The sequence below is a fragment of the Clavelina lepadiformis genome, chromosome 8, assembly GCF_947623445.1.
Source record: "Clavelina lepadiformis chromosome 8, kaClaLepa1.1, whole genome shotgun sequence".
NCBI classification, from domain to species: Eukaryota; Metazoa; Chordata; class Ascidiacea; order Aplousobranchia; family Clavelinidae; genus Clavelina; species Clavelina lepadiformis.
In genome coordinates, this window is record NC_135247.1 from 2,540,819 (window position 1) to 2,554,243 (window position 13,425).

General features: G+C 37.9%; 1 protein-coding gene across 5 annotated transcripts; it reads right to left on the reverse strand.

The window, feature by feature from the left end:
* Nucleotides 1–557: 557 nt before the first annotated feature.
* LOC143469046 (uncharacterized) lies at nucleotides 558–12,012 on the reverse strand. 5 transcript variants are annotated; one of them, XM_076966588.1, is made up of 29 exons: nucleotides 11,793–12,012; nucleotides 11,326–11,555; nucleotides 9,645–9,869; nucleotides 9,438–9,532; nucleotides 9,286–9,368; nucleotides 8,312–8,452; nucleotides 8,009–8,218; nucleotides 7,643–7,854; nucleotides 7,200–7,468; nucleotides 7,017–7,083; nucleotides 6,714–6,933; nucleotides 6,524–6,627; nucleotides 6,314–6,442; nucleotides 5,993–6,130; nucleotides 5,716–5,920; nucleotides 5,546–5,647; nucleotides 5,305–5,445; nucleotides 5,018–5,218; nucleotides 4,763–4,953; nucleotides 4,498–4,616; nucleotides 3,977–4,183; nucleotides 3,803–3,853; nucleotides 3,518–3,676; nucleotides 3,286–3,378; nucleotides 2,942–3,064; nucleotides 2,465–2,765; nucleotides 2,071–2,237; nucleotides 1,595–1,802; nucleotides 558–1,343 (listed from the first exon to the last, which is right to left on the reverse strand). In XM_076966588.1, the coding sequence occupies exons 1-29, from the start codon at nucleotides 11,952–11,954 to the stop codon at nucleotides 1,046–1,048; spliced, it is 4,851 nt and encodes a 1,616-aa protein (XP_076822703.1). In that variant the 5' UTR covers nucleotides 11,955–12,012; the 3' UTR covers nucleotides 558–1,045. The 5 variants fall into 5 exon arrangements, with proteins under 5 accessions (XP_076822703.1, XP_076822704.1, XP_076822705.1 ...); XM_076966589.1 differs by lacking the exon at nucleotides 11,793–12,012 and having other exon boundaries at nucleotides 559–1,343; nucleotides 11,286–11,439; XM_076966590.1 differs by lacking the exon at nucleotides 11,793–12,012 and having other exon boundaries at nucleotides 560–1,343; nucleotides 9,645–9,843; nucleotides 11,326–11,438.
* Nucleotides 12,013–13,425: the final 1,413 nt, after the last annotated feature.

Sequence of the window (13,425 nt, forward strand, 5' to 3'; positions counted from 1 at the left end):
GTTATTGCAAACGCTTTGATACTAACCTACTGGCGAACGGTGATTTATCTGCAATCCAAAACACTTTTAGGCTCTAAAGGCAAAAGCACATTTTTGGACAACTTTTGGATTAGCTAATAAGATTTAAGAGATTCAGTTTGCAATCTTTACAACCAAGTCGAAATGCATAAACTAAACTAGACCTACATCTAAGGCAAACGAATATTTTTAAAGCAGGTGATTTCAAATAGACCTAGTTGTTGTAAACTGTCCATCTTTTTAGTTAATGCTGTAAGTTTGCAGCGTGCATGAACTTCTTTTATGTCTCAGCTTCCAGTTGGCTTAATTTTGTTTTCAAACGATCTGCGACAAAAAACCGTGTTCTTTGTAGACTAACTGTTCTAGGAAGTCAAATGGTTTTCAATTTTACAATTTTTTGTAAGTTATTTTAAAACATTCAAATCACATTTCTTGCACGAGCAAAGCCTTGTGGAATTTTACTCCTTCAACTACGTCGAAAGACAATTTCACGTTTAGGAACATACAGCGTAAGCTAGTTTGTCTGATATGTAGACTTCAGAACAACACACTGTAGATCATTGGACAATAGCGTTTCTGGATTGGAAAATATTAAAAGCGAAAACATAAAATTAGTGTTTTGGTTCAAAGTACCAGATGGCATGCAAATTATAACGCTACGTACGTTTTTCACGGTAGCAAAGGTGCATTATAATTATTCAGTTTTTTGCAAGATATTCTACTTTTAGTAAAACCTATTTCTTTTCCGGAACAAAAACATTTCCAACACTCGTTCGTTGCATATAACTGATGTATCACGTTATAAGAATTTTATACACATCGATTCTAACACCACGCATGAACGCTTTTGTGTAAGCTCATAAATAAATGTGTCATCACAAGGAAATGATAATATTGTTAGCAATGTTTATAAAAATCATAAAAGTAGAAATCCGGGGTAACCAAAGGAATCCTCACCAGCACTATTTACCATTTGAATTGTTAAATTGATGAATATTTAACGAAAGCCTGTTTGTGAGAAAAAAACTTATTTTTCAAAGCACGTGCGGATGCGTTGTAACATCTTGCCCCTGCTCTTCGATGTTGATGAGCTCCGGAAAACTTCGTGATACGATCGGGGTTTAGTCAAACCTTGCCGCGGCTTCTCAGACGTTTTATTCCGGTAAAAAGTCATTTCCGATCTTGTTCTTTTCAACTCTGTCTCGCTGGATCGCTTAACGCTCGGGATGGTAATTGTTTTGCGTCGTTGAGGCGGAGAGCGGTTAGACAAGCTGGCGGCTGCCGCGTGGGGTTTATTGGATGCGTCTTGAACTGCGGAAAACGGCCTAAACAACGCAAGAGGTAACGCGTGGCATCATATTTCATGGAAAAAGCCAACAAATAGTGGACAACCAGAAATCTAAACTAATATGGAGTTTAAAGTGAGACAACGTTATAAAACGGCTGTCGCTTAAAAAACAGTTGAAATTTGCTGATGAAATTCTAACAGTATCCGATAGAAATTCTCAAGTACAAGGTCAGCGATCTTACTGTGAAGATGCGAGTCAACATCTGGGTTTGTATAAACATTTCTTACCTGACGTATTCCGGCAAAGCGTGCGGCGATGCAGCTTGCTGGGCCCGAAACATTTCCATCAGTTCATCAGTGGTGAAACCAGGCAACGTTTTGCTTGCTTCGTCTATACCAAGGTAGGCCAAGGACTGACGACGTTTCTGAAGGTCTCTGCGAGAAGTTTTAGTGGTTGCATTTTGTGAGAAATTGACTGGAACATCTGCTATTGACCCTGCAAAGGAAAGATAAACACTTCACTAAACTTGTAACGGATATATGAACTCAAATCCAACATACAAATATATAAACCCAAATGTAGGATTATTGCAACAGCAAACACAGCAAGCACAACTACCAAAAGTAAGTTTATAATTCTTAAGAGTTAAGAGCACTTTGCACTTCACAAAAGTAACGCGTTTGCGGGAAAACAAACACGCAATGTAATTATGTGAGAGCAAAAGCTAGAAAAGCAATTAAAGCCATAAAAATAATCTTCCGACCTACGACGGTTGAATTTCTCCTCATTGTCTCTTGCAGCGCTTTCCTGACCTGTCGGAGATCTTGCCGCACCTCCACCTCCGTCGTGTGGGACATGTCGTGACCAGGGGTGCTTTGTTCTTCAAACGCCACCTTGGAGCCCCGTCGGAAACTACTAATCGAGGTTCGTCTGTCAACACATTATGTCCTGGGATATTTAGTTGGTGTGCATTCAGGCTGTTGCATGCACGCCGTGCTGTTGTATAACAATATTGGCTAAATACATAGGCCACTACGTACAGCATACGTTAATGTCATTTACAACGTCGGGGTGTTATTGAGCTTGATTTTATAATAATAATGAAGATGACAATTAAAAACGATCAGGTTTGAATTGAATATATAAACTCATTTCACCTGTTCCATTTCATCTCGGTGCCATTATCGTCGTCATCAGGCTTTTGAGCGACGCTGTGACGTCGATACTGTTCAATGATTGATCGCCCGCGTTTAGAGCTGGGAAGTATGGTGTGACTCTGGGTCATGTTGGTTCGCGAAAAAGCTTTAAAATTGGCTGACGACTGCACCAGCAATTGCTTTTTGTTCGAGATTGTCACTTCTATTCTCGATGGCGTGTCGTTGACGTCATCAGACTCTTCGCTTTCCAAAGAAGCGTCATCTAGCGGGATGTCCTTGATGTCGGAAACTGAGGGGTAGTCTGCATATGTCAGTTGCAATTGATGGTTTTACAAATAAAATAATGGTTTAGTTTAGTATTTCGTAAACAGTCTCTCAATCTAACACAACACCATGGAGTGCTATCATCTTGGTTAGCATAACAAAGCCTTTCTTGTTTGAAAGTTAGTTAGCCGTTAATATGTTTAAATGACCAACCCAATGCACCTTCCTGCTCGTTGCTGACATTTCCATAGGCTTTCGGTTCCTCCAGCATATCTGGGGTATTTGCAGGGGGAATCGCGCGATTAAAAATGGTCTTCGCAGACGACCTTTTTGTAGCTGTAATTAGAAATCAGTTCACACATAAATTTGTACATTTCAATCAAAATGTGATTGTGCTCGTGATATGAGAAGGAGGATGGTATTCGCAAAACTTTTGCTCAAACATTTTGTCGGATCAGTTTTAATTTCATTTCGGTAAAAGAGCGCAAAAGGCAAAAAAATGGAGCAAATCACATTTAAACTTTTTCAAATCTTAAATATTCCATCTCTAATCTTACCAAGGCCCTTTGAAGCCGAGGAGAGCTTGCTAGAAGAGGACAGTTTGGCGTTGAGTAACACTGACTTTGAACGAACAGTGACTGGTTCCATATCTGTCAGGAAAATCCACGCAATTATCTTTCCATTGTGATCAATATGACTTAACGACCGTTAAATCAAGCGCTTACGTATAAGTAGAGAACTGTTTTGAAACGTACAATGTAAAGTGTAGGGTTATAGGAGCCCGCTCACCGCTAAATATTTTAGAACTAGTGTCTGCTGGCAGATTTGAAAGGCTTCTATTTTTGAGAACCGGAACGAATTCGGTCTCGGAAATTGCGTCGTTGTGTTCTTTCGGTTTTTGGAAAAGCTTCTCTGATGACGTGACACTCTCGGTTGGCAGAAAAACCTCTGATGGAATTAATGACAAAAACCGTAACTTCAATGACTTTGCGGCGCCGTATTTGCACTTTTCATTTCGGCGATGTTGACGTCACGCCTACATAGTGAAACAGCCTCATACTAACCATACCATACCTGCCTGTATCCTGATCCTTGACTCTGATCTTGCATCTTGTCGATAGGCATCTATTAATATAATGAATCCCAGTGACATAAAAAGCAAGGACATTATCAGTTTAATAACTCGTTCAATTTATTTATTAATGGTTGACATGACTGTAGTTGTTGATAATTTAATCATAGAATAACCTGTCTTCTTCAAAGCGATCACCACCCCGGCAACTTTGTGGGCGACCTGAGTGATCTGGCGACGATGAGACTTCATATTTTCACGAATATGTTTCTCAACTTCGTGATTTTCGTGAAGCTTTTTCGCCTTGTGCTCGATCTGCCAGTAACTCGCCTGCATTTTACGCAGTTTATTTCGAATGCGCGTTTTGCGCTTTGACAAGGTTTCTGGAACAAGAAATTAAATAAAAACAAGCCGTTATTTCACCGGAAAAAAGTCGTGTTTCTGAAGCTATTTATCACAATTTTTTTTTGTTAATCTAACGTAAACTTTATTATAAACAACCTGAACTTCACCTGAATCTAACTCTAACTTCAATAAAATCAAGGCTAAAATCAACCCTTTTCATACAAATTCTGCTAACCTAACAGCGGGCTGCGGTGACCTATTTCTAGTGACATGGTCACTTTCTAAATAAAATGATATCTAAAACATTTAATGGGTCAAAGATGCCCCAGTGCTCCCAAACAAAGCATCTTGCCTTTCATCTCAGCTTTGTCTTCCTTATTGGCTATATTGGTGTCTTCTCCTTCTACGGCGATTGGCTGATTTTTTAGCTTAAACATTTGGTCACTTAAATGCTTCTGCACTTGCTTCAAACTGTAACAAGGTTTTCGTTTGCTGTGAACGCTCTTTAAAATCACGAGGAGGATATTTTAAATGCACCGAGCAATTATAAACTAGTGTTGTACAGGGCCAAATATTCACAAATTTGAGATGGACTTGAATTTCCATCCACTGCATACCTTCTGAACATGTAATACTTTTTCACCAGATGAGCAAAACGTACTGCAATGCAATGTTGCCATTTTTTGTAGGTTTCTTTGGACATATCGAGAAGATTGTCTTCCATTCCAACATTTTTTGCGTATTTTGACATTTCATCAAGTTTGGACAAAGTTTGAGCATATTTTCCTGTCCTAGTTTTCGCTTGTGACTGTACAGATGTAATCACTCTTACTCAAACGTCCAATCAAACGAAACGAAAATGAACAAAATACCGGGAAAAGGCCATCTTCTTTTTGACTAGCAGCCGGCTGATCCTGACGTTTTCTCGAAGATGAAAGCGGCGATGATCCTTCCAAAGCTATATTTCCTCTTGGAAGATGAACGTTACCTTGCTGCATGAAAAAAGCCTTTTCCATTCGACCACGTGACGTCTTCTCTTTTTCCAAGAGCTCTTCGGTTTCCGCCAGTCTATGCTTGATATGCGACAGACAAAAACAGATTACAGAGCAATGGACAAACAACCTCCGAACCAATTATATATGAGGAGGATCAGAGATACCTGTAACTTGTTGTTTTGATCTTTGGCGTAGTTCAAGACAACTTCCAACGCTTCCTTCGTCATGGGATTATCATCCTGTGGCACATAGGTCTTCCTCCGCATGCCAGCGTTATAATGCTTCATAATTTCATCCTCATATTCCTGAAAAAAGAGCTCAGTCACAGAGTTGTTGTGCGAGAATGTTGCAGAATAGCATGAGCTTTCAAGATGTAGAGCTAGCAAGTGACAGATATTAACATACTCTGAGTTGAACAAGAAGCTTGTTTTTGCTTTCAACCAATTCTTTCTTTTGTTCCTTTAGCCTGGCGTTTTGCTTTAGACACTCCTCATGGTCACTTTGAAGCTGTAATGAGAGTCTCAATGGTTGAAAAATGCACCATAAGTTGTCGAAATCGAAAATGTTTTCGTCACCTTTTCGAAGCGCTCCTGGTAAGAGTTTATCTTTTCTTGCATGTCACTTATTATCTTCAATTTTTCAGTGAGCACTTTTATATGATTCGACGTCTCTTTTCCGACCTTTTCCTCAGCCGCCCTGCGGATTTCTGCTTGGGACTTTTGCATGGATTGCATGCCTAACGAAACAGCTCGCAATAAACTGTCAAATGCTTCCTGGAGCCTTAAAAAATGCAGGTTTGAAATCGGACAACTCAAGGTCTCAAAAACGCAGATTAATTGCATAACACTTCACCTTTCATTTGTAGTTTGCGCACTTGCCACAAAATCGCTAGGATTGGTGGGAGCGTTGTAGTAGTAGGCACTTTTAGCAAGCTTTGAGGCGTCGTCCATCAAGGACTTTTCAAACAACACTGCCAGATCCCATTTATACCTGTTTTTAACATTTGTGTTGTCATCCCGCTTTTTTATTGACCACCACGTTATTATTTTTCACCGATCATAGGAGAAAAAATGTAGAAATGGCCGTAAAATATAAACCTTACAGTTTACACAACGGGAGACAAATCTATTGTGTTACGACTGCATAAGCTACACAAAAAATATTTTGACTTACTTATTGATGATATTTTCAACGTTTAAATACTCAGTGTACAGTTTCGATGTTCCGGACTTTAATTTTTCTTCTTCCATAAGCATCTGGATGCGATGCTGTCGTTTGGCATCTTGGGAAACTTTCTCAAATCTGTTAAATCCAAGAAATGATTTTGAACAAAAACTCCAAATAATAATTAATTAATCAACAAGCCCGCTCCGAAAGTGTCACCTTGCGTCTTGTATCTCGAGTTCTCTTTCAAGTTCATCGACTTCGGTTTCAAGTTCAGCTCGCGCACGTTCACTCTCCTTCAGTTCATTCACCATTTGAGTGAACTGCACATAAGAGAAATCATGAGTCTGAAGCTAATCTCACAAAATTTGCTATATTCATGTCCTTTGCAAGACATAAGCAGCTGCACCTCTTTGGACAAAATTTTGCTGCTTGGTCCATGTCCCATCCTACGAGCATTGGATGGGGATGCTTCCGGAGGGGTCATGGAAACAGATGGAGTAGCAGGTGGATCTTCCGACAAAACATTTTCTGCCCCGTGCCCACCCGGGGGAAGATCAGGAATAGGGTCAGCCGTGGTATCCTTCACTCCTGGAAATTCTTGAAAGATAGGCAAGAGAAGTCTCGTCCTTGGCAGGTTTAGAACAATAACATTTGTTAAACATTAATAAAACCACGACTAGCATCGCAAAAATAAAAATTAAAAACTCACTTCGAGTTTGAATGTCTGGAAAAAAGTCTTGTACTTGAAATGCTTATGGGTCGTCTCATCATTTCATCTAAACAAAATTTTACGTGTGGACTTTTTAAGCGTTAACAAAATAACAAGATACATGGGGGCAGTTTTGTTGTGCACTAAACACATGTTTACTAGGATTGTTACATTAAACTTTACCTTTATGTGCAAATTCCGGATCTGTCACATCTAACTTCAAATTTGGTGAGCTTGCGCAAATGGTCGAGCGCTTTGTGACTGATACAGTTTCTTTCCTGCTCTTCCGGGACTTGGTTCTATATCTCCTGCCTCCTACTGATCCACGAAGATCGGCGTCGTCATCATTTGGCAAATTCTTCATCTTCTGAACTAGCTCTTCTTTGGCCTTGAGCTCAGATAGCACGAAAGCCAGTTGCTTGTCCTTGTACTCAAGTTCCTCATCCTTGATCCTAGAGGAAGATAACATCACAGTTAGTTCTCACTAGAATAGACAATTGGAGGATGTTTAAAACAAGCAATTTTTTGTTTAAAACACGGCAATTTTCAATATAATGAGAAGCTAAAACAGAAAATGAGAAAAAAATTAGAAATATCTGGCTTGTGTGACCAATTCTCCCAATTACCCCAAAGCTATGTTAATTTCTTCTTTGCTATCTTCAATTTCCTTCATTTTTGTCTTCATTTCATAAAGAGCATCTTCGCACACACTTGCGCGTTGCATCGCGCGGCAAGCTTCCAATTTCTCACGTTCCAAAGTTTCTAATTCTTCTATGGATATATTTCCCGATTCCAGTTTCTCATTTAGTACTGCAACTTCCTTGTGAAGTTCGGTAATCTACATAACACACTTGTAGATGTTTAAGTCGTTTAAACTTGAGTAATATAGCTAGGCTCAAGGAAACTTAATTTGAACAGCAGTAATCAACCAAATTTGACAAACTATCAAACAAATCAATAATAGGGAAAACCAAGAAAACAAAATTTCTCACGATTTCATCTTTGCTGTTCAGGGACCTCTGAAGAGATTCTAGTTTTATATCTTGGTTTTTACTCTCATTTATCAGCGTTGTTATTTTCTCTTGGGCGTCGCTGAATTTTTCTCTCCAGTTCTTGGATTCATTGTGCAAATAGCCAACCTTGCTGCTTAGTTCACTGGTCTCTGTTTTTAAGTTGACCATCTCGGTTTCATTTGATTTTAACTGCGACCATGTAAAGTTAATACGGTAAAATTGTTGTAAAAAGGAAACAAAATGTGAGTCTACAACTTCTCAGTTGTGTAAAATGCCTCTAACTTGATTTGAGCGCAATCCTAGCAGCCCCATCAGAAATTTGAAGAGGAAGAGCGCACGGCGTACCATCAGTTTCATTGGCCGCTTTATCATTTTCAGTTCATGAGCCGATATCAAAATATCACGGACTTCTACAGCCACCTCCTAGAGAATGACACAAAAGCTCTTATACAGTAGAATCTCGATTGACAACAACTTTAACACGATCCAAAATATCTTTTTATAGCAATACACAGCATTGTGTTTCACTAACGGGTTCACTGTGGTATCTGGACACGAAGACAATACACCTGGCACGAAATGGCTAATTGAACCTGCCTATAACACCTAACACTCAACAAACATCAACTTATTACGTAAAATCCACAGAAGGTTTCAGTAACGATTGTTAAAATCATTAATTGCAGCGAGGTTGTTAGTACGAAGGACTTTCTTCTATGGCCATCGACTATGCAAATGTGTGCGCGCATGCAGAAATTATCATTTGGCAAACACATAGTGCGGCCTGCAAAAGAATCTGTTGCGACAAATTTAATTCTTTCCCACTTTTCAAATTACAGTTTCAGAAAGAAGACTGCAATACAACCTTAAAAGAATTTCTAATCGAAGAAAAAAATGCGCTTCCAACAAAATGAAATACACTCCAACGCTGATGATTTGAAGCGCATCGTAGTTTCTCTCTGCAGCTATTCATTAAAAGGCGACTTGGGTTTATTTGGATTGAACAATTACTAGTTCAATTTCAGTAGACTATTACCTTATGCATTGTGTAGCATACACTAGGTAATAGTCAACTAATCAACTCTATCAACCTTATTTCTTAATTGTAAAGGTCGGATGAAAGTACATTAGACTTTAGTTAGAAGTTATGCAAGACGTTGTTGGTATTGCATGTATTCATATTTTAGATTCAATAGCTGTGAGCAACTAATGAGGCAACAGCCTAGTAAAGTACCTGCGTTCAGTAGCCTATATACCTGCCAGTTCTCAGAGATTTTTGACATCAACTTCTGTTCACCTTCGTCTTCTTCGTCATAATTGGCTTGAAACGATTCAATATCTATCGACATCAGATAATGTCAATAACAGCTTACAGGCAGAGGTTTGCGAGAAGGGAGACAAGTCTTACCATCGGGCAGATTGTTCAATACGATCATTGACTTCATGACCAGAGCACGCTTTTTGGCGGCTGCCGCATTCCATTTCGTGCCCCCCCGTCGTGCTCTATCGGTTAAACATAATTTAAAGTAATCATCGTAAGGATACTTTCTATAGTTCATATACAAGAGCTTTAGTGATACATTCTCGTACCCCAGCTTCTTATTCAAATACAGACCTGCTTGATTCATCTTCAGCCAAATATCTATCTTCGAAAACAGCCATGCCAATTTTTTGCAGCTTTTCTAGCGCTTGTGAAATTTGTTCCATCGCTTCAACGATATCTCCACTCGATTTGGATGCTTTCTCATCGCGTTTCTTTATCTTTCGTTCCAATGTGTAGGCAATGTCATCTTCTTCTATATTTGCAAAAGATTCTGCAATTTCCATCATAAGCTTGTCTCTAAAAATGTTAACTTTAAATATTTTGAAAATGAACTGGCATAATTCACCCATTCCGAGTTACTATCAGGATGGTAAGATTTTTTGGACTACCTATACTAAAAAATGGAAATTGTCGATCTTATTTGATTCTTTTTAAACTAAAAGCGTTTTTTGGTTCTAGGTATTGGATAGGAAAAATTTTGCTCAGGTAAGTAGCATATGAATTTCTTCATCCGATAAAACAAAACTTTGAAAATATGATACCTACTCTTATTTTACAGCAGTTTGAATCCTACGTACTACACTTATTTGATAAAAAGTCAGCATAGCATGCGACGTAAAATACTTTAAGTGTTTGTGTGGTAACTGTTTAAATGTAAGTAACTGTAACTGTTTAAGTGTTTGTGTGTCGTTTAAATGTAATAATTCGATTTATATTTATATTTTCTTCTAGTTGATTATTTTTAACTTTGCTTGACAAGCAAAACAAAATTAGGTAACATGCAAACTCTTACGCTTTTTACGCCATGCGCTTTGCTGACTGCGTATCTAAATGTCATATTGAACAAGTCAAGTGCGCAGATTCAAAACACTGTAAAGTACGAACTAGGCAACATATTTTCAAAATTTTTTTATTGTTTAAACAAATTCATACTATCATATGCTACTTAGCAGAACAAACTCTTTGAGTCTTTACAATCCAATGCCCAGAACACCTGCAGTTTAAGAAAGAATCAAACTTGGTCGACAATATCCATTATGAAGAATAAGCAATTGAAAAAATCTTGCCATCCACAAAAGATGGCGGTGGTTATTTGGAAAGGATTTGTTAAATTTAAACTCTGACAAGAACATTAGACCTACACCCGACTGCAGAGTATGGCTGTTTTGAGTAAGATCTTGGGTACGCTAAACAACAAAAAATGACAAGTGCGGTGCGCAAAAATTCTTCAAAAACGATATGGAAATGTACACTTAGGCGCGTAATTACTCAGTACTGCACATAGTTTAACGTAGTTGCTTGGTAGTTGAGTGGTTCGAGCGCTTGCTTCATAATAAAGGTTCTAAAATAATTACCTGGTGGACAGTTCTAAATTTAGGCAATACTATAAACAAAAACAAAAAACATAACAAAACAAAAACAATGTGTGACAATCGGAACTTGCACAAAGGCTAGCTTGGTAACCGAGGCTCGAGCAATGAGAAATCTTCGTCAGGGTTTAAGTCATGCAAAGACTTTCCTCAGTCTGAGATTAATCATACCATACCATATTCAATTTTTAAATCAATTGAAAGTTGAGTGCACAGATGTTCTGTCCAAGTCATTAAAAGAAAAACAACGCACCTAAGTGCAGCACTGAAGCTCATGAAAAGCGGTATTGAGTGCCCTATGCCAAACTCTGCAGTCTGGGTCGCACCTAAGCTATCAGCCTACCAAGCGATATACAGATTTATCTTTAATGTCTCTTCATAACCTGTCTGAAGAAATGTGGCCAAATGTAGAGATGATATTATTCATTTTTTCCTTTGCTTCCTTGTTCACTACATCTTTGTTAATGATACAGGAGCTGGGTGGCCGAAAGGTGAAAGTATTTCCTATCCACAGCTTTTCAACTTGAGGTGGTGGCAGCTCAGGGGAAATCCCTGCTTCGAGTAAAATGTTTCCAACCCTTTCCAGAACAGTTTCCAGATGGGAAACAATTTTCTAACCATAACGGTAATAGTCTTGATCAGTTCAAATGTATAACAAAACCTTTTGTTTTGAAGTGATATTGCTGTATATGTGGTCACCAAAAATTCAAATCATCTTACATACTCACTGTTAGTTTTGCTTTATTTTGTTAAACGTGTTCAATAAGATGCATGATATGGGAAACATTAAAACAATATTCAATAGCATTCTCTCAAATGCATCCTGTAGACATAACGCCAATAGGCCTACCTGGAATTCTTTATTCTTTTTGGCTCTCTTTCTTTTATCAATCAAATCTTCCACTGCTTCTTCATTCAAAAAGCAAGCACTTTCATTATTTTCACTGCTATTCTCCAAAGCAGTCCCTTTCATTGGCCCTAAGTTTAACATTTCGGCCTGCAAGTAACTCATTTTCCACGGTGTTTGAGTTGGTAATTTCACCAAAACACACAAAGGTAATCACTCAAGAAAGCGAAGAAACCTTTATAACTAGCCTATGTCTTTAGCTTTCATTCAAAAACAAGACAAGCCGAAAATCTTTATGTCGTAACAATCGTACTAATCGTGACGTGTTACAAGAATTGTGTTGTGTTCAAGTTTTTTGTTGAAAATCAGATATTTTTATTGTACCATCAAATTTGGTAAACAGAAATTAATTAAATTAAAAATTAAAGACAAAGTTTTATTGCATTTTTTTATCAAGAAAATAGCGAGTGGCAATCCATCCTGCTTAGTGCGATACAGATAGGTTTATGCTTCATATTTTCCTTTTGAAAATGAATAAATCTTTCATCCATGAAAAGTAAAAACGATTATTTTTCGGCAAAAAATGCCTTGCATTATTGTGGAATAAAGTTTCTGACTTCCGTACGATAGTCAAGTTAAAGTAAGCAACGCACGCACTACATAGGAATTAGGACCAAACTAACAACAAACTTACGCGAAAGATGTTTTTATATCTCAGTTTACATGAATAGCAGTGAAAATAGTTAAACGCGCTGTTTTTTCTTCCAATTTTGCAATGGCTTGGTGTGTGGTGTTGGTTGCTTATTTCTGTTCTAATTGATAGCCAGGCTATTATGTTTCATTGGTTAATGATGTTTATCAACCGTTACCGGTGTAAATAGTGTTTTGTGGTTGACAATTTTTTTAGTTTTTGTAAAGCCACTGGAGTGTGCAGATGAGTAAAGTATTACATAATCTCACAATTAGCCAATAGATATAATCTTTCTAGGCAAACTTTTAGGTCACCGCCTACCAGTATATAGCCTAGATTAAGCCTATACTTACTGACCACAATGTCAGAATGTTTGTTTTACTGGTACCAAGGTATCTTTCTTGTACCCGCATAACCGTTTTAATTTTTTCTGCTGATGCTGCTTAGCGCTTTCATGAGGTCAATTGATCTAAATTTAGCCCTTCGCTACCCTTTTAAAAACAACCGGTACCAGCCGAACATAGGGAAAAGTGCGGCTTAACCCTCACAAGATTAAGCAACTTGTTTGCCCAACTCTTCCAAATTCATACCAAATTATAATTTGAACAACTTTGGGTTTTAATAGGCCTAGGTACGATAAACACGAAACCACACATAAAATTATGGGTCTTGCTGAAAATTCTGAAAGGGCAAAAATAAAAGAAACTTGAAGATTGATTGCTTAAATGTGAATTTATGGTATAGTATTATAATATTTAAAAGCTGCATGTTTTTGTCTGACCAAAGATATGTTATTACACCATGCTGATTTATATATAATTGCAATTTCCAATGTATTTCCAGCTATATATGTCAGCGAATCAAAAAATCTATTTAGCGTTTACTATTACTGCAGAAAGCAATGAGAAATAATTTATTCAACTGATCACAAGGAGAAGCAAGCCC

What these genes read in the sequence shown, in the direction of transcription:
- LOC143469046 (XM_076966588.1), bottom strand. Translation starts at nt 11,954, where the DNA reads ATGAGTTACTTGCAGGCCGAAATGTTAAACTTAGGGCCAATGAAAGGG. An exon ending in GGCCACATTTCTTCAGACAG is followed by an intron (nt 9,870 to 11,325) that starts GTTATGAAGAGA and finishes TAACATTTTTAG; the next exon opens with AGACAAGCTTATGATGGAAA. An exon ending in CTCGAGATACAAGACGCAAG is followed by an intron (nt 6,443 to 6,523) that starts GTGACACTTTCG and finishes TGGATTTAACAG; the next exon opens with ATTTGAGAAAGTTTCCCAAG.